The sequence below is a fragment of the Melospiza melodia genome, chromosome 6 (genome assembly GCF_035770615.1).
Source record: "Melospiza melodia melodia isolate bMelMel2 chromosome 6, bMelMel2.pri, whole genome shotgun sequence".
NCBI lineage: Eukaryota > Metazoa > Chordata > Aves > Passeriformes > Passerellidae > Melospiza > Melospiza melodia.
This window is the reverse complement of record NC_086199.1, coordinates 7222712-7246442: the sequence shown is the minus strand read 5'-3', so window position 1 is coordinate 7246442 and position 23731 is coordinate 7222712. Positions and strand designations below refer to the sequence as shown.

The window sequence follows — 23731 nt, the reverse complement described above, 5'->3', positions numbered from 1 at the left end:
GAACTCTCTTTTGAACAGAGCCACAGAAAATTATGATGTGGCAAGCACTTTGGATGAAGCTCAAAACTATCACAGACATAAATAAGATCTATATGCAATGGTCTTGATTTTGATGTGAGTAATTGTCTCTTCTTTTAAAACAACTTCAGCTGAAGGCCAGGTGGGAACAAAAATTGAACAACTGGCACATTTCACTTGAAATAACAGGCTGTGGGTTACCTCATGTGCAGGAGCTGGGGGATTCAATCCCAGACCATCCTTCTCAGCTGCTGCAGATTCCAGGACTTGACCCTTCTGGCACAGCTTCTGTTGAACCTGCCCCTCATTTTCTTTATATGATTGATTCTCAACATCACCAGGTTCCTCCTTCTGGTGTAAGAAAAACAAAAGCAACCAGTAATCAAAAAGCTCTAATCAAACCTGCCAAGTAGTAATTACAGTGCTTGAGATGAGAAAGCTATGAAGCCCATAATTATAGGTAGATGAGGAAAACCATAATTATACCTCATAATTTACTGTGAGCAAGGTTATTGCAAAGGAAACCACTTATAAGAAGCAGTGCTGTAATTTTGTTATAAATTTTTAGAATAAATTGCCAAATGTTCTGACCTACACTGTTCATATTTCATTATTCTAAGCAGGGACCTTGAATTATGTGCTCCTGGACATAGTCTTGAATGCATTTTTAAAGGTTTAGCTTTTTCCTGAGGAGTTGTACTGTAGACAGAGAGTGTCTGTTTAGAAATTCAGGCAGGATAGTCCTGTGGGTAACCTGGAAATTTGCTGGATGGAGGTTTCAGAATTTGCTAAAATTGAAATTTTGAGAAGAGTCTGGCTCTATAACACTTCCCCTCTTCAGGGAAGGGATGACAGCAACAACACCCCTGTCAGCCTTTTCATCTCCAACAGGAACTTGGCCTCTTCCCACTCATTCTGGCTCCAACTCCTAAACACTGATCTGGGTGTCAAGATTCCCCTTGTACCAGGGTGCACCAACAGGGCACAGCATCTCAAATGCAGCCTCACACATGCAAAGTAAATATGTAAATAAGAAATCTGGAAAGCAAGTCAAGCATAACAACAGTATTCAAGCAAAATGGTCGCCAGATTTCACAATACATCCAGGTGACTTGAAATGCAATATCCTTTGGAATGATCCTCAGACAACCACTAAAGAAAAAAACCTCCCTCTACACTAATTTTGAATGGACATGAAAGAAGTGAGTTATCACATACTAAGTATCACATCAGACTGAAGCAGCTCAGTGTAAACTTGAGGCTTTTCTCACTCATTTCTTAGTAGTATCACCCCCACAGCAACTGAACTGGATACAAACACCCCCAAATTCAACCCCTCTGGTGTAATCTCATGTCCAGTTACCTGTGCTGGATGGGCTTCTCTCCCAGATTCATCACCTTCAATACCAACACCATCCTGAGGTCTTTCCATTTCTGCCTCACCACCAAGATCTGCACTGTCCAGAACATCCTCTTGGAACCTGTCAGCTCTGTCCATATCTGGGTTCTCCTTATCAGCCTCCTCCTGATTTGAGAAATGCAAAATGTTTACAACCAGTGAAAGTCACAGTACAAAATTTGCTAAGAAACTTCCCACTCCACAATCTGTCTACTCTATCTTCAGTTTAGCTTAATGAATGAAGGAAAATGCTGAGGTAACCCAAACCCAGAGAGCTGGAAGCCCCTGCTTAGAGCAGTTTGCCATCCCAGAGTGGGATCTCACCCACTCTGATAGAGTCTCAGAAGAGGGTAAACAGGAGCAACTGCTCACAGGATTTTTAATACAGTTCTAGACGTTTCTGATTAGACACATTTGGTAACTATTGAGCTTGCACCTTCCCCAGAAATCCCAGTATGGACAGTTCCCACTGTGATATTTTGGTAATCATCTCTCTATGGTCAGGTCAATGAGGGAGTACTCCAAACCATTCCCTTAGCTTTGCACACATTTACATTTACACTTTTACAAGTCATTTACAGTATCAATGTCCTGAGGTCCCATAAAAATCAGCAGTTCCAGGTTAGTGACCTCTCATTACCTGCAGTGATGAAACCTCTTTAATTCCTCATTCCTGGGAGTGTCCAAAGCCAGGCTGGATGGGGCTTTGAGCAACCTGGTCTAGTGGAAGGTGTCCCTGCCCATGGCAGGGTGTTGGAACTAGATGAACTTGAGCACCCTTTCCAACCCAAACAGTTTTTTGATGGATTTTATGAAATCACAGGTAGATTCTACATCATGGACAAAGTGAGTCCAAGCCCTGGGGGTTTGCAGAGACCATTACTTGGATTTCCTGCACTCTTCACATGAGCAAGGCTGAGGGGATGATTTGGAGAAAATATAATTTATGATTCCTTTCATCAGATAAGGAAAACATGCCTTCATAAGCCAAGAAATTTTAAGGGATTACATATCAATTTCACACATACACACACTTATATTAAAACACATTTGTCAGGTACCTGAACAGCCTGCCCCAATCTGTCCTTGCTGTGATGGATATTCTGTAATGGGCTTTCTGACACTACACTGATTTCCTCCAAAACTGGAGCATTCTGCCTCTCTTTCTCAGACATATTTCCATTTACATCTTGACCCTAAGAGAAGTGATAGAAAAGAAAATCTGTTTGTTTTACCATAAACATTGTATTTTAACATTGAATCTCTGAATGGTAAAAATGATTCTCTCTGAAAACAAACAGGACAAACACTGTGCTGCAGTTCTAAACAAGTCTCTCTAGTTTAAGAGAAGCTCTCAAAGCTCTTAGGCAGAGAGGCTCATCTGCAATTTTCCCATCTCTTTAACTTCTCTTCGTGTCCTGTCTGAGTATACCTGCTCTATTAAGTGGCAAGAAAAAGTGGCATGCATTTAAATGGAATTGTATTTAAAAGCTAAACTGGTATTTTAAATATCTTATTGGCTTGTTACAGACTTGCTATAAAAAGTTATGAGAGTTCCTTCCACTTCTTTGATTTATACACTTGTATTTACAGGAGGCTTAACTTCAGTGGAATTAAGAGTACAATACACAGACGACATTTGAGATGTCTCTTTAGCCAGCTTTCCATTGTTGTTACTGTCAACAAATAAACTCACATCACTCAATTCCAAAGGCTCCTTCAGCTCCACTGCTGTGGGGGTCTCCTCTGCAGAGATTTGAGTATCAGAAGTGATCTGTGTCTCTCTCTTCAGCATTGTATCTGCCTTATCTTCCTTTTTGATTTCATTACCAAACTCATCTTTTAACTCAAGGGCTTCACTGGAAATGTTTTCCTTCTTTTGCTTGACATTTTCAAGTCTTTCTTCCAATCTTTCTTTGTGTTCACTCTGAAGTGTTTCCATCTCATCCTCAATAAACTCCTGCTCTGGTGAAGAGGTGTTTTGTTTAACAGTTTCTGCTAAAACCAAACTTTTCTTTGCTGTGTCTTCACTTTGGCTAAGAGGTCCCTGTTGTTCCTTTGAACATGAAGAAAACATTTTATTTGAAAAGTATCTTCACTCAATAGACCTAATGTTAAGATCTAAACTCAACCTCTAAAATCATAAATACTTGTTTTGAACAACAAACCATGTTGAAAGGTACATGCAGACCTATTTGCTGCAGGAAGCCAATTACCAAACCAATAATTTCATCAGCCATTTTTATGCACAGAGAACACCTGAAGCTAAAAGCATTATGGTAATAAAATAATCCCATAGCACACATGATGATCCAAGTTCTGAACAGGTAACTCCCCCCTCACCTCCTCTCCCTTTTTCCTTCTTAGAGATATAGCAAGTTCTGAAGGACAGGGAATTGCAATGATCCATATCTGAGCCATGATTTCAGCTTACAGCAGCTCTCTATGCTCACAGCTACAAGACTGATTTCCACTCTGCCAAAGAGCAGAAGAATGTCTATTTATGCATGAAGAACACTTCTTAAAAATGAACTTGGCTCACTGACTTTTTTCAAAAATTTTTTCACACTGGCTAAATTAAAGACACTTAATACCAAATTTAATAATCTCTTTCCTTATTATGCCCCAAGAGAAAAAAAACAAAAATCCTAACCAACCAGACTGAATAATCCTGTGTGCTTGAGCTAGGACAATTCCTCATGAACCTTCAGTTCAGCCAATAGTAAAGGTCTCTCTCCAGCTCATGAAAAGTGGTTTGAGTCCTACAATTATCTCAATAAAGGAGCACTACATACTTTTTATTTTAGAAAGGTTTTTTAGCTTTTTAGTTTGATACCATGAGTAGTTCTCTTTTACAGATGCGATGGGCTCCATAACACAGGAACTGCAACATACCTGTGATTTCAACTGATTTTGTTCAGCTGATGGTTCTTCCATTGCTGGACCATCCTGTGATTTCAACTGATTTTCCTCAGCTGATGGTTCTTCCATTGCTGGACCATCCTGTGATTTCAACTGATTTTGCTCAGCTGATAGTTCTTCCATTGCTGGACCATCCTGTGATTTCAACTGATTTTCCTCAGCTGATGGTTCTTCCATTGCTGGACCATCACACTCAGAAAGCTTCTCAGAGACAGTTTTCAGCTCAGTGCTCAGGTCTGTTGGCATATCCTGAACCTGCTGGTGCTCCTGAACAGGGCTTTGCAACGTCTGCATGATGGTCAAGAAACAAGGAGTTTCTAGGATTAGTGCACCATTATCACAAACAGTCATTCACAGACTGTTACAGCTTTTCCAGGACTCACCAGCACAACAAATTTGCTTTTTTCCCATAGAATATCTGGCTAACCACAGGTTAAACACAAAACCATTTTGCTTTCTTCCCAGCACATCATGAACTGCATCGTGAACAAAATTTTAATGAATAGCAGGAAACAGAAGGGTTGGCATTTCATAGAAATGTACTTGTAAAAAGGATGCTTTCTCTTAAAATGGATGAAACATTAGAGGCAGAATGCCACACAGGGTATAAATGGAATTTGCACCACCTTGGGTGAAACCAAGAACAAGCAAGATGCTGGAAGATAATCCTTCACATGTTTTCCAAATTCATCCTTCCCAAAGGAAGAAAAGCTACTGTGGCTTGAAGAATGTAAGAGCAAATGTTTCATATTACAGCTATCCAAATCTGTTTATACAGGTATAAAATGTTCTTCACATTTACTTTGGTCTCATTTGTTTCAGTATTTATCCCTGAGAGAGAGAGAGAGATATTCCCTGCCCTTTTTCAGAGGAATTTCCTCCACTCCCAGCTTTACCCAAAACCTCCCCACCTGAATTACACAGCTGAACAGTGAGAACTGCAACCAACAAGAAAGGAAAGAGAGTGAGGTCCCCACCTGGAGCTGGCTGAGCAGATTTTCATGTTGGTGCTTTAATTCTGACCATTCTGCCTCTGTGAAGCAGGGATCAACAGTGTGGCCCTGCAGATTCTCCTGGCTTTTCAATTTGCTAAACTGGGAAGTCAAGGCTTCTGTTTTCTGCAGGAGCTCAGCATAGTTTGCCAGCTGAGCTTGCTTCTCCTCCAAACCAGGCTGAAGGGCAAAAATCTCCTGTTGCTGTTTCTCCAGCTCCATTAGAGCCTGTTTCAGATCTTCTTTGCTTTGCTCATATTGCTCCCTGTTGCACTGAAGTTGCTCTTGAGGGCTAAGAAAAAAATGCTGTGTTTAATAGTGTCAAAAAAACCCAAATGTATTGATTACCTAGGAAATGTCAAAGTGTGAACAAGTCAACCATTAGAAGGAACTTGAGTGTACTGAACACTTTTCCCCCCAGATTTTAAATTACTGATCAGACTGGAATTTTCAAGGTGATGAAAAACACTGAAGTTATTACAGATGAACTAGACTTCAATGCAGGACAAACTACTAACCCTCTTAAACCTTAACCTATAAACCCACAGTTTCTAGAATCTGAGATGTGATGCGCATGCTCTGTACTCTTTTGCTTTTCAATGCAGAAATTCTGTTTAAAAAATTACAATATGGTTATGAATCTGCTTTCCTTGACTTCCCTTGACAGCCTCCTGAAAGGGAATGTTCTGTAAAAGAAACTCATCACATTTAGTTGGGCGGGGGAGTGTTTTAGAGATACAGAAAACACAACCAGCACACACAATATGGGGTATGAGAGTACAATCCAGTGATTAGTTGCCTGACCTTTACATTGGATTTCTCTTTGTGTGCTTTATAAGCATGCCTGCTGATCTGCTGCAGGTGAACAGGTTGCATTTGTCCACAGGAAGTATGCAATGAGACAGAAGTAACATTTGTGTGTTCACATTTAGTGATGGAGCTCAGATATCTTTCAGATGGAACTTAAATGCCAACATTGGAAAATATGATCCCACACAAACAAATCCAAACAAACAGTCTGGATATAATTCTGTGAAGTACAGCAGGATAATTGAGGACAAAAACAAAGCTCCATTGTTTTGGGTTCTGCCCCTCAAGACTCATATTTTTTGGCAAATAAACAAAGCACAGCCTCACATATGTGAGGTGCTCTTGCATCAAGTTCCCCGTTCCAGCTCCTCACTGCTGTTCTTCCTGTGCATCTGCTGTTCACAAGGCTGATCCTGCAAGGTCCTGAGCATCTCTTCAGGCATGCAGAGCACCTCCTCTCCTGTCTTTAACAGTGTGAACAGCTCTGCATTCTGCTCTGCATTCTGCTGTGCTGGACCCAACACAGCCACAACGCTCCATCTTCCTGAGCACCTCTTGTGCTGGCTTTACTGAGAGCTCAGTAATAACAAGAGGACACAGAAGATTCTCTGGCTATTCATGGCCACACCAGAAAGTATCTCTGGCTATTCCCCACCTGATAATTCAGGCCAAACTGTGACCAGCCCCTCCACAACTCTGCAGAAATACAACTGTTTGTGTGGGTACCTTGTTCTGCCCGCAAAGAACAGAAAGTAAATTGAATGGATGCAGGAAGAAGAGAAAAAAATCTACATAAAAGTAAGTGATCTCCAATGCCTCTTGGCAAATTCCACATTACCTGCTGTATTCAGTGGCCAGCTGACAGAGGTTTTCCCACTTTTTCTGGAGCTCAGAAACAGTCTGCTGAACCTCTGGCTTCTTATTTTTCTCATTTCTCAATAAACTGTCTCCTAGAGCCACCATGCTCTGTATTTTGGCCTCACCTTCCTCTCTGAGACTTGTGATTTCCTATATTAAACAAAAAGCAGAAGCAGTGCATATACAATTATTTTTGGTTACAAAATAAAAGGTATTACCATTTTTTTTCATACTTTTCACCCTGCTGTTCAAGCCTTCTTCTAATATATTAGATAGGCAACACATAAACAGATAGATCATCTAATTTTCAAAGTCTGGGACAATTAAGCTGACTTATTAATTATTCTCTACAAAGAAGATTCATATTGTACTGACAAATAAAAAAAATGCTCAAATGACAAAACTACAGGCCATGAGCAGTGGCAGTACCTTTCAGGGGGTACTGACTCATCTAGCATTAGCTTGAGGTGAAAAGGAATATATTTAACACAATACCTTTATCTGATTAATCCTTTCATCTGATGACAACTCACTTCCTTGTGAACTCATTTTATTAAGAGCCTCCTCAAGCTTTTTGATCCAGCAAGAAACGTCCTGGGCAAGGTCTTCAAAATTCTGTCCTTCCACTGGAAGTCTCTCAGCATTCCCTGCCATTTCACTGACACGTGCTATCAGTGCATGGTACCTGCTGGTAAGGCTACTGGCTTCTGAAAGGGTTTCATATTCTGTCAGCCCAGCCTCCTCCAAGGAATTTGACAGCTGAGCCAGGGAGTCAAATGGTTTCCTGAAAAATAAAAATAAAATAATTAATCAACATCTATTTGGTGTAACAACATAGAACAATCTTGTTTAGAAGACAGTTCTTAGAAAGTGACCAAAAAACCCAATACCTCTGCATTAATAGTGTTTTATAGATATCTTCAAGTTCTGTATCATCTTTATTGATCTCTTTCACTTTTTCCTCCTGAGCAGAGAGCCATTCTTTCAAGGCCATGCTGCTTTCTTCAAGGCTAAAGGAGGTACAAATAGAGACTCAGGTCAAAACAAGAGGCATCATATGGCTAAAACCTGCTGGCAGCAGGACTTTGCTGAAAAAAATAACAGAAATATGTTATTAAAACAAAATTAAAATAACATAAAATATGTTATTTAAAAAAACCCAGAAATATGTCTGCAATATCAAGCAATATTTTAAACATAAGACTAATTTTAACTATCGCTGTTCATGACAATGAAATTGTCCATAGTTTCCATACAGGTCTGCTATGAAATTGAAAAAACAACCCACATGGAACTTACAACAAAACATTTGATTGAAATACCATCTCTTGTAAAAAGAAGGGTTGCTTGCCATTCCCTATGGCTGTTTAATAATGAATCATCTGACACCACTTGTGATTAAAATGTCAGGCACAAGATTAGCTCCCTACCTGCTGAGCTGCTGGAGAGAGGCACCAAGCTCCTGTTCCCTTTTCTGACATTTGGAGATCAACCTCTGCAGCTCTGCCTCCTGATCCCTCACACGACTGCTGAGGTGGTTAATGCTGCCTTTGGGCAAGTAAGGCTTCACTTTGTTCAGTAAAGCTTTAACCTCTGGGATGTCTCTATCTCTGCCCTCAGATGTCAGGAAGTGCTGAAAAAGAACACAAACACAAGATCTATTTGTCAGATTTGCTGTAGTGTAATAGATATTTATGTTACAAGAGCTTTTCAGCTCCTGTTATCTCCACCAGTATTTTTTTTCCCAGCAATTTCAGTTCCTGAAAAAGAATTTATGTTAATTCCCAGTTTGCTGACTATTGCACATGTAAATGGAAAAGCTGCTGTTTGTAAAATAAGGAAAAAGTGGAACTGATGACTCATTTTCTCTACAGTACTGGTACACACAGAAACAGGCAAGCAGCATCCCAATGTAGCACTGACATCACTCTATCTCCTTCTGCTGCTTAACTGTGATTGCTTCTTGCAGATGTTGTGGCTTTTCCATCTGTTTTCTGTTCATTCTGTCTGATTTGGAGAGAAAATCTTGCTACAACAAATTAAATGCAAATTTTTTCCACATTTGAGTCCATTGGGGGTCAGAATTTCATGCTACTCTCTACATATTTGATTTTCTGCAGCCTTGCACACTGAGGTACTTGGTCAAGGTCCACTGATTTTCATCAACGACTATCCTGCCTCTCACTTGCCCAAGTTGTCTGAACCTAAACATTTCAATTAAGTTTTATTTTCACTGCCCTTATTTTCCTAATGCTTTAAGTAACATGAGATGTTCTTCCAGCCTCCAGCTATAAAACCACCGCCGGTGAATTCAGTCCCAAGAATAGCCTTGAGGGTGGAAAGAGCAACTGCCAGAACAATCAGCTTTAGAAATTACAATATTTTAATACTTTACTTTTAGCCTCTGTAGTCTTTCTTCCAGTATGGCTTTTGTTTCTGAGGGCTCAAAGCAGTCCTTCAGAGACAGCTGAGTGCTGCTGAACCAGTCATTAAAATTCTTGCACTGACCTGAAAAAAAAAGGAACATTCCAATTTTTTTCATTAATTGCATTCTGTAAAAGAAAATCCTGTTTAACATGAAGATTTCAGACAATTTACAATTACATTTATCAGTGCTACTGTCAAAGGTTGCTTTTTACTACAGAACATGTGACTGAAAATGCTGCAGCTCTTATTTTTCTTAGCTAACATTAGCTAACACACACAGCAGTTTAGGTAAACAAGACCTGGAATAGCCTAGTGGAAACTTTTCTCATTTCCACACAGATTAATACTATTTAAAAAACATTTGAAGACATGAGATTATCTTTGGGCCAGATTTCCCACCTGCATAATCCTCTGTCTGCTTAAAGCAAAGAGTAATAACACTGTTTATTCTTGTAAATAATTTTAGATAAAAAACAACTGGAAAAAATTAAACCATTGGATTTCTGTATTTTTAAATTAAATACTCTGATATTTGTTCCTGAATTATGTTTTGCACTTCTTTTATCTAATTTTTTTAATGTAAAAATAAGAAACCAAATACTTTGATTCAGTCTGAATGGCTTTCTGGGATCAAAATCGATTTTTCTGCAAATCTTTATCTTGCTCAGAAACCCTGAAGCAGTTTGGGATATCAAAGCAGTTTCAGACACCTAATCAATTAATTGCACAGCCTTTAAGTCATTGTGGTGGTCAAACCTGTAAAGGTAAATAATTAAAATGTGTTCACTCACGATTCAAAACACCCATGAAGTGATCTTGAAGCACGTGTTTCTTGCTATTGAATAAATCAGTGACACATTTAAGCTGCTTATTTAATTCATCCACATCAGGACAATCTGTCTCTTCCTGGAGTAATGCCACAAGGTGCTCCTGCTGCAGAATTTTCTGGTGTATCTCCTAAGGTTAAAAAAAAAAAAAAAAAACAACAAAGCAGAAGTTTTAAAAAGTAAGTTTTGAAGGCCAAACAGAAGTTCACTGTACAGAGCTGCTTTAGTACAAACTAGAGTTTTGCAAAAGAGTTTAGCACTTCCTGTGTGTCAAAACAATTTCTTAAATTATATTGGCATTAGCAAGGCCATCAGTAGGTAGGTATAAGCACTAAACTCTCCTTGAGCAGTGTGTGTACACCTGTATGCACAAATAACCCCACAGAATAGAGATGTGAATAGTGCCATTGTATGTTTCAGAGCATATAATGCCATAGGCATCATTCCACCCCCTAAATTCCTTATTCTGTCTGTAAAAAGCCTGTGGGCTGACAGATAGCTTAGAGGGAGCTAGAGAATTAATTAAAAACTGTCTTTCCTCCATGGCTGTGATTTCACTGCCCCAAACACTAGAGGTCTGACACCCACAATGCACATAATCCACTCACTGCTCCACAGGAGGTTTAAATCTTGCCAGCCTAAGCCTCCAAGCTCAAGTTTCAGCAAATATTAGGCTGAAATTGTCTGCTGGGAGCTCCCCTTGCAGCCAGGCTCAGGTGGCACAAAGGCATCCTCTGTATTACCCAGTTTTGGAGAACAGACAATCCAAACAGGCACTACTGCCTGAACATATCCTGGGTGGCAATATTGCTGTTGTGCCTGGGATTAACCATTTCCAACAGCTGCAAGGGTTAAATATATCTGAGAATTCCAGGAAAAATAGGCTTTTCTTCCATGTTTCTGGCAGCTTAAGGAAATATTCAAGCCAGGCTCTTCACTTGAGTTATTCCAGCAGTCTACAATTTACACAGGATGAACACTTATGAACACTTGACCAAGAGAGAAATTATGAACAAATGTATAAAATGTACACAATCTGTGGCATGCTACCTCTAGTTTAGTAAAGATCTCTAAGGTGTCTGAAGGAGATAAAGCTTTGAGGAGTGATTCAGTCATTCCAATCTGTGTCTTGGCCAGATCAAGGTCTCCTTTCAGCTCTGCTGTATTCACAGTGAGTTCACTGGTTCCCCTCTTGGCTGACAAGAGCTCTTTTATTAGCTCCATTTTCTGCACAACAGATGATCTGATGACCTTAAAATTGGAAATAAACATACATCAATTACACTGGATTGATTTCTCAGAACATTATAAAAATCTATGATAGACATAAAAAGAAATTAAGCGGTCTGAAGTCCAGATGTTTCAATTACATTTTGTTTTGACTTGTCTCCCTCCCACTCCAGAAATTGAAAAACATTAAAGTATTGCTTTTCTGAGGAGGAGTGATCTCAGCTCATCTTTATTAGTAGTTTTACTGGTGCTGTTCTATTTTATTTATCAATCTCTCCAGTGCCTACTCTGAGCTTCAGCTGCCATAATAAAGAGGGTTGCAGCTCTCTTTGTAACACACCCCCCCTGCAGTGATTCCACTGGGGGAAATTCCCCACAATAACCCATAAAAAGGCCAGCAGAGAGGCTGGGAGCTCTGTCTTGGGACTATTCACTAAAGAGAAACAGGTCCTGGACCTCATCTTTGACTTGCATGAGGCAGCAGCAGGGTGGGACCACGGGGCAACCCCACCCCAGGGACTCGGGGTGCTCTCAAGGAGCACAGCACGCACTGCACAAGGTTGCTGAGTCCTTCCCTAAGCTCCTTAGATCACTTCACCCAGTGAAACTCCTCAGGGTTCACTGCCTGCTGAGGATAAACACAGAAATAGCTCAACAGGGTCAAGCTCAAGGTGCATCTGACAGACACTGTGAGAGGGTGATTATAGAACTGCTACAGGATCAAACTAACACGGTCTTAAAAAACAATTTATTCTTTGCTGTGTGAAATTAACACAGAAAGATGAAGATTTCCTTGTGATACTCCAAAAGAAAACACCACTCTGTGTAAGAAACTCCACATTACCAAGCTACACTGTCCAGGCAAAGGTAGAGTTTAAAATGGACAGTCAGTAAAGCTGAGTTCCTGGGATCCCAAAGGGTGATGAGGTCCATTGTGCCCTGGTGTTGACCACCAGCTAAACACCAGATATTACTGATATCAGCCTCTTTGGGCAGGGCCAAGGGCCTAAAAAGGCTCAGAAGTGAGCAAGACCTTTGTGTTTAAAATGACAGGTTTGGTTCTACCAACCTTTAGCAGGCTGAGAGATGCGACAAATGAAATACCACTGCCCACTGGCAACAAAATGCCTCCAACTCTCCTTGAGCAGATATAAGTAAAACCAGTAACTGACTGCAGCAAAGGCAGTACTAGCAGCAGGGCTATAGTAAGGAGGACTGGTGTATCAGCTGTAAAAGCTCCTCTGTACCTGTAGCTCCAATGGAGGTTCATTACTATTCAGAAGCTCTTCTATCTCAGCCACCGTGTTGTCGAATTTCTGGAGTTTCTGCTCTTGGGCCCGTAAGCATGCCTAAAGGTGGAAAAAACACATTGGTAACTGTGCTTCCCTCCAATAGAAAATGATATTAAAATATTCTGATTGTGCATTTTGGTATGTAGAGGTGACACCATTTGTTCATTTCCCAAATTTCATTTTTGCAATTAAGTATATCTTGTATTCGAGTCAGAAACACCCTGTTTCTCAGGCAAAGAAGCTGATAATGCAAATTTAGCATATATTTAAGAATCTTAATTATTTTGCTTCAAGTAAATTTGCAGGAAAATAATTTTAATTTTGCATTTATGTCTTGCTGCTTCTACTAAAAGGGATATTTTCAGATGCCATAGATTTCAAGTCAAGAACGGGCATCCTGATGGCACGTGCTTTAGTATGGAAGTGATAAAATACAACACAGGCTGTAAGCACTTTTTAAATGTAAATCCTTTGCATATGAAAAGACCTCCACTCCTTTGAATGTACTTTGGAATAAGTCAGTGATGTGAAGGTAAAATGCCAGCTTCAGCTTTTGAACAGGATAATGACATTGTCTCATATTCCCAAATCGATATTCCAAGCTCCCTGAGGACAAGCCTTCCTTTTGTAGTCTCTGTAAAAGCAATCATCAAAACCCATTCATGTGATGCAGCCCTTAAAAGAGTTTGCATTTGCATACAGGCTACAGGGGGAAGCAGAACTTCTCTCACATTTTTATATATACTGAAATTATGCTTAAATATACAGTCCAATAATCCACTGCTCTGCTCTTTTGTGACAGGCTCCCTGAAAACACATGCACCAGAGCTCACAAAAGACCCTGAGTTTCAACCCTGTGTAATGTGATACACATTGCAACAGTTGGGGGTCTTTCTGGAATTAGTATCAATGCAGAGGTGTTTCAGGATTAATAAAAGGAATAATAATAAAGTGATAAATGAACCTGATGCCATCTGCACTTGGAATAATTTTACAAAAATTCAAGCACGTTGGATTCAGTTTTCTCTCTTTCTATTCTGCTTTATAATAATTGCTCAGGGGAATGTGGTTTCTATGTCTCTTGCCCTCTTCTCCCTCCTCTTTTGAGAATTATCTCTCACAAGGAAGCAGCAGAATAACCTTACTGTAGCCACCTCCAGCACAGCCCTTCCTAAGGAGGAGAAGAGTCACACTGGGGGCACAGTCACATCATGCTGGACTTGAGCAGTTTCCAGGTAACAAAATGGCCCTAAAGATGCATTTTCCAGCTAGTGCATTTTTACTGGAGCCTCCAGGGACCTAAACTACTCCAGGAAAATTCTGACAATACAATGGTAGAGACAACAATGATGTGACAAAATATCCACTGCTGCACAGTGGATATGCCCCTGTTTCCTGGTGAAGATCCATACACAAAGAGCAACTTGGCTTTTCACTTCTCTGCAAACTAAAACAAGTGAGCAGTGCTAACAGTAGGAGGAAAGCTGCAAACAACCATAATAAAAACCAGGCCATTTGTAGCTTGTAAACACTGAGGAAAAACTGTCTGCAAATTTTCAAACAAGAGGATATGGGATGTATTTATATATTTATGTCTGAATCACTCAATTTCAAGCAGGAAATTATTTTTACTTAGTAGACACTGGTTATGACCACAATGAAGCAACACAGCTGGTCCATTTTGGCCCTGAAGTTAGAAATTAAAATATTCACCCCCATACATGAAGCTTTCAGTGGCACAGACCTAGTGCATGTGTTTTTACACCCAGCTGCACCCTGACACCAAGAATTAACATTAGAATCTGTGCCAAAGGGGCACAGACAGCCCAGGCTCTGCTGCTGCCTGCCCACGTGCAGCCCCTGGAGAAGCTCTGCAGCCCCTCTCTGCTGAGGCTGCAATATGTTACAGTGAGGAACACAGGGGGAAAATAAACCACCTCTGAAACCTCTCCTTGAGCTGTGCTTTGCCCAGCTGTGCCAGAGGCTCCAACATCTTCACTGACAGGCCACTTCTACCTGGAAAACTGATCATTAGCCTATACACACTCTTTTCTTTCTTCTCTGTGCACTGCTGCACTCCAGGCTTCAGCATCACAGGCTTTCTCTTTGCTCCATCTCTGTACAGCATTTGAAGTGTTGCATTGATTGAAAACCATTAACTACACACATACACTATCTGTGCATTAGTTTTCAAAGATATTTCCCCAAATAAAGGCAACATCCTTAGTGCAACCACCCATGCAGATACAACTGCAAATGTTACAACTTCCTCTCCTGGTTTATCTATGCAACGATCATGTTTATAGCCCAAAATCCATAGTATAGTATAATATAGTATAAAGAAAAGGTAAAAAAATTGCCATTTAAATTACCTTCAACTGAGCAAGGTACTCCTCAGTCAGGCAATTGTCTTCTGCATTCTTGAGCTCTTCATCTGCCCAAACTTCAATTGTGCCAGATAAGTTCAGGAGTTTGTCCCACAAAGCCTGAGCTCTCCCCAAATTATCACAGTAATTTTCGGTCTTTTCATTGATCTACCATTAGATTGATAGGCAGAAAACACACAAAGATTTCAAAAAATGTTGAGTTATATTCCAGAAGCAAAAGCAGCACAAGAAAATCAGAGCAAGATGAAACCACCCACAAAAACAAGAGCAGAAAATGGGGAGAAAAAAAAATCTCATGTCTTCACAGTGAACTGGTCATGGAGAAGATACTTAAATCCCTGCCACACATGTCACCAAACATACCAATCACAACAGCAGCTTGCCAGTTTTAAGGCAGGTTTAGGAAGGAGCCTTGCTCATTAATGTTTATCTACTCCCAGTAAATACCATTTAATCTCAGTATTGATGCTCTGCTTAGATCGACAGTGGCAAACATTTCCCACCTAAAGCACCAGCACCATAATTTCCCAGATTTGTCTCCAAAGTATAAATCCATAGAAGTTGTTATGGAAGCTTATAAATTCATGCAGAAAACACAAATATTGCCTTTTCTGCATTTTCTAGAATTATTTACTGCCAAGGAGTAGAGACAATAGAGACAAATTACCTGAGAGATCAGAAACATTACATCCATAGATACTCTGCAAGCTTTGCTCTGGTAAACACTTGGATTTATCTCTTAAGAATCCCTGCCATACTGCACTTAATTTATTTGAAATATTACACCCACATCAGAATCAATTACTATAATGCATAACAGATAAGACCACCCTGATAATTTACTTTTTACATACATCCAGCCATCTGTCCACAATAATGTTAGCCTCATTCTCGAACGGAGGCTCCTCAAAGCTTCTCATTTTATTCAGCTGGAATTGCAAGTTTTTGCAGATCTGATTTATTTTGTCTACATCTTCAGAGTGATCATTAAATTCCTCTTTTGCCTCTTCAATCTGTGAAAAAAAAAAACACATGGATATTTGTGAGCATATTTGCTTATGATTGTTTATTCAGCAAAATATTTTTAAACTGATTTGGTGGTTTTTTTTTTTTTTTTTGCTTAGAGAAACAACAGCATTACATAAAATAATCTATTTTATACAATATGATGAGACTAGGAATGCATTCTGTGTTGTTCTATCCCTGCCATGCTGACAGGAATATTTCCCTGTTAGAAATCCATATCATTCTGTTGTTGGCTGCAGAACAGCTGAGTGGGAATATGGATAATTTATTTCTAAGAGAGCCAAAACCACGGTTTGCTTTTAAAGTCCTAAGTGCCAGATCCAAGGGGACTGTACATCCACACACAGAACCTTGATTACAGAGATAAACAATGCAGAGTGTGATAATAATCTGAGATACTATCACAACTGCATTCTGAACCCCAGGTTTTGAACTATTTACAGAAAAAAGCTTAAATCCGATTTAAACACAGACACTGTCAAAATATGTCACAGCCAGAAAGTGAAACATCTCTTTCTCCTACTTTCTATTTAAACACCAAGCTGCTTCTTTGTGTTTCATTGGAATGTCAGTGTTTACAAACAACATGGAAGCTTCCTGGAAAAGAAACACTGACCTCTAGTGCCAGGCACTTGGATGTGAACAGCTCTCTCCTTATTTCCCACAGACGTCCTGGGAAATTACTTCTTCCCATCCCAACCCCACCGGGCACTGAGCTCAGGGGAAGGATGGCAGAGCTGCTCTCACAAACCAGAACAAAGCAGAAAACTTTCCCTGCTATTATTTTGTATATTCTATATAACAAATCATGAGCACTCAAGGACATGCCTGGACTGTGCCACAGCAATTTCAGACCAGAGCTCTGGGAGTGGAAATTGCAGAGCTCAGGGTGAGGAGGGAGGGTTGTTCCCACAGAGGGATCTCCATAAAGCAGGGGCTGGGATATGCAGCAATGCCCCCTTTGCAGCAGGAGCCCAGGTGATACAAAGTGCCCCAAGTCTCACTGGTGGGACCAAGAAGTGACCCTGCCTCAGCTAAAGGGGGCTGGCACAAGCAGACACCATCCCATTGCCTCAGGAAACACCACTCACATTCCTTCTTCAATCTAACCAGCCCAGGCACTGTCTGTGAGCAAACTCTCCTGGATGCTATGGGTGATGCCTCATCAGAAAGCCTAAAATAGGATCTGAACAACCAGTTACATCATACAGGACATGTGAAACCTGTGCAGTAAAATGGTCATGATGGCCATGCTGCTGCTCACTAATCTGTTAACCATGGACAACTATTCCAGTAGCTGTATTCACTTAGCCAAGCAGCTGGCTGTCACATTTCTGACAGAAAAGGTGGAAAGCTTTAAACTAAATGAAGAGGTGTCCAGAAGTACCTGCTCATTCAGCATGAGTAGCTCATCAGTAATGTAAAAGCTACTGCAAATGTTTAACTGCTGTCATAGACAGCTTGGAGCAAAAGGACAGGACTTAATCTCATCTTCATACTAGATCCTAGTTCTTCCATGGGGTTTGGTTTAGTTTTTGTAATCCTTCTCCATTATCAAGACTTTGATTCACTACAAAAAAACAGCCTTAAACCTACTTAAAACAAAAAATATGGAGTCCCTAAAGGTATTTTGGAAGCCAAAGCGAAAGCAAGGCCTTAACATCTGCCCTGAAGGCTGAGGGTACAAGGACAACCCTGCATCTGAATGCTCCCAGGAAAGGCTTTTCTTTCCTTTCCAGTAAGTTCCTGTTACTCACCTTTGCTATTAGTCTGTTCAAATTCTCCTTCCCCATGTAAGAAGTTTGCTGGGAAAGCACAATCTCCTGTTTCTGGATGATGCTGGTCAGACTCGTTTTGCAGCTTTGATACTGCTTCAGGAGCTCCAGAACCCTTGCACACTGCTCCTGGCTGTTAAAAAGAGATGCATTATTTATGGCCCAAGCACAAACCTGCAGCCTCAACCTCCTGTCTGCTCCCTTCTCCTATATTCACACACGTGGGAAGTTTGACAACCAGGCTGGGATGAGAGAAAAGGAGAGATGAACTGTGCCAGTCTTAAATCCTGCAAAAATGCGTGTGCGATACCTGTGTGGTATCCAGACAGTTTCTGGAATCAGAAATGCCCTTCACCATCAAATGCCTCTGATCCACATTTAGCTGTGATGAGCAGCTGTGTTCATATGATCCTCTCCACCTGAGAGGTGAGCTCAGCCACAGTAAACTGAAATATCTCATGCAGCAGAGCTCACAGCAGCTTGGATGGTGGATTCCAGCCCATCCTTCAGTGGGACATGAAAACGGGTTACTAACTCCTGTGCAAGGCATGAGAATTAACCAGAACTGTGCCAGTACTTGCAAAACCTCTGGGCATCTTCAAAAACCATATTTGAAGCACAGATACCCTGGGCAACCAATCACAGCCCCTCCCAGTCCCCTCTCTCAGAATTATCAACCCAAGCTCCCTTTATTTTGCTGCATAAGAGACTGTTTTCCCAGCTGTCCTTTTCCATTTGTTTCAGTTTGTCCTTTCCTTTTTGGTGTGCTGGCAGGAAATTCACAGCAAATACAGAAGACACAGCATTCCCTGCAGCAGGCAGGTTTTCTCCTGGATGCCAATTAAGTCCAGCACATCACTGCATACCTGCTAAATGATGGGACTGTGATGCTTTTAAAATATGCAAAATTGATTAGCTTTGGCTGCAAACTTCCATGCGCAATTCTTGGCTTAATGATAGTTTATGTCTCCACTCTACCTTTAAGGTATAGTCTAGGGGTTTTTTTTCTGTTTGATTTCACAAGCAAACTTCTTACTAGAACAATATTACTTTAAAATGCAATTTTCCTCCTTACCATTCAGCAAGCAAGAGCTTTGTATCCTCCCATAACCTCTCTGTAATTCTGCACTGCTCATTTGCTTCCTCTGCTTTCTCCTCATTGATCTGTGGGAGCTTATTAGCAATTTCTTGCAGAGATTTCATTTCAGCAGCAGCACGATCCAATTCCTTTTCCAATTCTGTTAATGATTTTATCCTTTATTAGAAAAAAAAATGAAATACAGCCTTATATTAAAATAAGCCTTTGATTTGGTTCAAAATGTAATTATTAAATTCCTAGAAATTCATCCTGAGCTCCACATACTGTATTAAATGACCTCATAAAAAGTCTAATTTGGTCTTCAATTCATGTAATCTGACACAGGCCCTCAGATGAGTTATGCTGACCTCAACACTGTGAGAAAATAATCCAAAATCTGAAGGGCAGCTGGGTCTGTATGAACACAGTGAAATTAATTTGTATTAAAAGGCAAGTGCAGTCTGTCCATCTTACACTGTAGGGTTTCAGATCAGGTGCATCAGTGCCCAGCAAGGGGGCCCATCTCCCCATCTGACAGTTTTCTTACTGAAAACTAAGATCACAATAACTCATCTCCTATTTTTTCTTCCTCAATGCTGCTTCAAACACACACATACATATATACATATATATACATGTGTATATATATATATATATATATATATATATATATATATACACACACACATATACACAAGTTTTAAAGAAAAAAAAATGGAGAAGGCATCCTTTTTTAGGCAGTGATGGAGCAAATAAAACAAACTCACAGCTACTGTCAATGTTCTACAGATACTTAAATTTTCAGTGCTCTCCTGCAGAGGGGACCCAGGCTGACTCCACTGAAATTATGAAATTAGAAGAGCTTTAAAAAATAATTCACCTTTTCTGAATAGCTGGAATTGTTGGATCCTTCAAGCCTATTTTGTTGATTCTGTCCCGTAGATCCTGAATGGTTTTAAGGAGTTCACTGTTTTTTCTGGAAAAAGTCTTGTACAAGTCTTTTTCTTCTGTAGGCACCTGCTCTCTTGAGGGATCATAGATGGCATTTAGCTTTTTAGATAAAGCCTGAACAAGTTTTTCACACCAAGTTTTTCTCCCATGATCAGCGTCTTCAAGACGGATATTAACACTCTTCAGGCGCTCATCCAGACTTTTGGCCTCTTCTGCCAGATGAGAAACTTCCTGTGCAGCCTCCCTCAAAACTTTTCCCTGCATTTCAGGTTGATCTGGGAGAGATGTGATGGAAGGTTGGATCTTCTTCAGGGAGGCCATAAAAGTTTCCAGATCTTTAAGGACAGCCTCACGGATCTGCATTTTATGGCGCATTTCTTCAAGCTGCTTTTGACAGTTAATTATAACTTTTCTTGCAGCTTGCAGGTCTAATGGATTAACTTCATCCCCTGCTGAACTGTCCAGGTGTTCCAATTGTTTGCACTCTTCAATCTGTTCTAATATGCATCTCTGCAGCATCTGAAATTTAGAGAATGACCAAAAATGTTAGCTAGTGAAAAAAAACCACATATCCTGCATTCAAGCTGAACCTGTGACTGAAAAACAAATTGTAATAGCAGTAAAAAAGTATGCTAAACAGGATGGGTAAGATAGAAAACCTACTCTGGATGTCAGTGGAGGGAAGGAAAAAGAACAAAATAATCAAATAAAATGGTATTCCACACACAGGAAATTTGATCAGCACTACAGGAAGCTCAAGACTCCTTTCTGGAATCAGACAAGAAGGAGAGAAAGATGATGATAGTCCTGGGACTGAAAGCAGCAGGCTCTCACAGCAGGACATCAGCCAGAGCAGCCACAGAGATATTTATTACTCTGCCATCTTTCAGTTCCTTGTGCTATACTTTTGAAGCAGACTTCCATGCATTTAAAAATCTCCTGGTGCAGCCTGCAGGCTCTCTGGCTGCAGCCCTCAAAGGGCAGCAGCTCAGGGCTGTGAAAGCCCAGATGTGCAGAAAGCTGGGCAAAAATCCTGGGCCCTTGCAGCCAAAACTGGTCAGACAGAGCACACATGCTGTCTGCCCTACAGCCTGAGAGACCTAAACCCTACTTCACTGGAGAGCCAAGGGCAGACAAATGCAAACTTTCAGTTCTGTGTCGCTGTCAGTATGCTCAGCCCAGAGGGCAAGCCAAGAATAAAACAGAATTCACCCTGCCCAGTGGACCAGGGCCTGGACATCAGATATTGATAGCAGGTGAACAATTACTGCAGCCACACTGAGCTTCCAAAGCCATCCTGAGCTGTGCTCAGGTACTGCAGCAGATGTGACACAAGGTAGCTTGGCTGAGCTCATAAATTAACAGTTCATTATGTGCATGACTCTACAAAATTGCATAAGGCCAAGTGGGAACACCACAAATCTGCATCAAACAAAGATCCTATCCTACAATGAAATGTTCACAACAATGGCTTTCACAGCACAACCTACTGAGGGTCCCTGGCTTGTTCTACAGGACCAACAATGTTTTAAACACAGGGACTAAAATGCCATTACAGATTTTAGAAGGTTTGGGAAGTCTTGTCAGCAGCCCTAACCTCCTGAGTGAAAATCCCATGAAGTTCTCTGCTTCCTAGATATTAATACCTATCCTTGCTAGGGTGTGGTCTCTGCATCTTCCCTTACCTTCAGTTCACTCTCAGGAGGGTTCCAGTCCATCAGACTAAACTGGTGGATGTACTTTTTCTTCAGCCATTCATCTACTAATTGACAGACAGAGATGGATTGACTTTCTGTTGCCGAAATAATTTCCACAGCAGCCCTTAAAGAACTTGCTCTGCAAGAAAGGTAACAAAACATGAACTGGGAAAGCAAGCAAGAAAAGGCACTCAATATTTTTAAGCACAAAAAGGCACAAAAATAATGTAACTGTCTAACAGATCTAATCCTCCCCCTCCCAAGGTTAGATGAGTTTTTCTCTGATTAATGAGAAAAGCAATGTGAATCATTGTGAATTTAACCAAAAGATGAAAGGAAATAACAGCAATAAATGGGAATATTGCACAGTTATGTCCCAAAGATCTGTCTCTGATCTTGGGGAGACTCACACTATCTCCATGTGTATATGAATAAAGAAAAATTAAGAACAGCCTAATTTTTGCAATGAAGAAAAGGTTAAAAATGTGCAGCTATTTTCTCCAACAGACATTATTCCCTTCACAACATACACAATTAGTTACAATTCCTTATCTAATACCATAAAGTGTTTTATACCTGATACTTATCACATCCTGAAGTTCTTTCCACTCGCTTTGTAGCTTGTTCCTTGCCTCAGAGAGAGCAGCCTGCTGCACTTCAGACACAAGATTTTCTAAGGCAGATGAGATCTTTTCCAATTCTTTCCAACCAGACGTGAATTCCATGTCTATCATTGACTAGAAGACAAGCAGTTCTAATGCATTAATATGATCCTGTATTTCTCAGTGGACATTTCATAAAACTAGTCACAAGAGTCTCTACAAAAACAGTGAAAACATCATCTGAAAGTAAAGAGTATCTACTGCCTTTTTTCTCCTTCAGGACCCAGCTTTTAGCTGCATGCAAATTTCCAGTAACATTTTACAGTGACAATTTCCATGTCTGATATATGCCTTGGCTACATTTTATAAAAGGGTCAAAAAATAACGGGCCAGGCATTCTTACTACAAGAATGAAAATACCTCCACCTAGCTATGTTCAGAAGAAAAACAAATGTAGAACTGAACCAAGTTCTGAGATTCTTGATGAGGCTTTGTAGTTCTTTCAAGAAAGGAAATAAAAAATTGCAGTAATAAACTTGTCAACATCAACTCTGTGCCTTTTGCTGTCGCCTCAAGGATCTCACAAACCTAACCAAGTTTTGTGTGTCCTGGAACAGCTTCATTCTGCACAAACACCATTTGGTGGTTCAACTCTGATGACTCCTGCAGCCCTGGCCATCTCTGCTGGCAAACAAAAAGCTCCTTTTGCAGTTTTTTTCCCATTACACCTATTTCAGCCTGCAGACAACAAACCCAGAGCCACCAATTTCTTCTTTTCTTTCAGCAACACCTGCAAAACTCCAGTGCTAGGCAGCAATGCAGTTCTGTTGAATCCTAAATCCTTGATTTACCTTCTTCCAACACATATGCTTGCAAGGATGCTGCTTTTCCCTTGGCAATATATGATATATGTAACAGAGAAGTGAGTGCTCTACATGAGAAAATAACAATTTAGGCACCAGGTATATTTTTAAAAGATGAATACTTGCCTCTAGTTCAAACAGCTTAAACGTAAGGGATGAAGTGTCTTTTATTTCATCAGTAAAGTCAGATGTTACTTTATCTCTGCTGTGACGTAGAAGTTCCTCCAGGTTACTTCTCTGTGTATTAAAGCTAAGAAGAGATGCAAACACTTTCAGAGAGAATATTACTTTTCATTAAACAGAACATCTCAGGGTATGGGACTCCCTGATCAACAGAGTGCCATAAAAAAATAAGCACAGTCTATTGCAAGTACGTATTTTATTTAAGTCCAAAATGAATGAATAATGCATAATTGAGCAACATATTAAACAGATTGCTCATATGGCTAATCTTCAAATCTAAATGCCAGCCTGCATTCTCTAAATTCAGTTTTACAAAAGTAAAAGTGTCAGTTCTCTAAAAAACTTGACACATTTCTTTATTTTGCAATATTTGAAGTTATTAGTAAGGCAGATG

General features: G+C 40.2%; 1 protein-coding gene across 5 annotated transcripts in view; it reads right to left on the bottom strand.

Annotated features, from left to right (window-relative positions):
* SYNE2 (spectrin repeat containing nuclear envelope protein 2) overlaps positions 1–23731 on the bottom strand; it is a 177352-nt gene that overhangs the window by 104957 nt on the left and 48664 nt on the right. For 4 of the 5 annotated variants that reach the window (XM_063159774.1, XM_063159769.1, XM_063159771.1 and 1 more), the window contains exons 26-47: positions 23281–23404; positions 22266–22426; positions 21678–21828; positions 19922–20511; positions 19039–19218; positions 17946–18096; positions 16017–16175; positions 15148–15309; positions 12731–12832; positions 11304–11504; positions 10218–10383; positions 9395–9507; positions 8430–8632; positions 7890–8009; positions 7495–7783; positions 6980–7149; positions 5317–5623; positions 4313–4627; positions 3114–3473; positions 2479–2613; positions 1382–1543; positions 220–366 (exon numbers count right to left, since the gene is read on the bottom strand). In XM_063159774.1, the coding sequence (XP_063015844.1) occupies positions 220–366; positions 1382–1543; positions 2479–2613; positions 3114–3473; positions 4313–4627; positions 5317–5623; positions 6980–7149; positions 7495–7783; positions 7890–8009; positions 8430–8632; positions 9395–9507; positions 10218–10383; positions 11304–11504; positions 12731–12832; positions 15148–15309; positions 16017–16175; positions 17946–18096; positions 19039–19218; positions 19922–20511; positions 21678–21828; positions 22266–22426; positions 23281–23404 (4468 nt within the window). The remainder of the gene's footprint in view (positions 1–219; positions 367–1381; positions 1544–2478; positions 2614–3113; positions 3474–4312; positions 4628–5316; positions 5624–6979; positions 7150–7494; positions 7784–7889; positions 8010–8429; positions 8633–9394; positions 9508–10217; positions 10384–11303; positions 11505–12730; positions 12833–15147; positions 15310–16016; positions 16176–17945; positions 18097–19038; positions 19219–19921; positions 20512–21677; positions 21829–22265; positions 22427–23280; positions 23405–23731) is intronic. The other variant, XM_063159773.1, reaches the window with a different exon arrangement.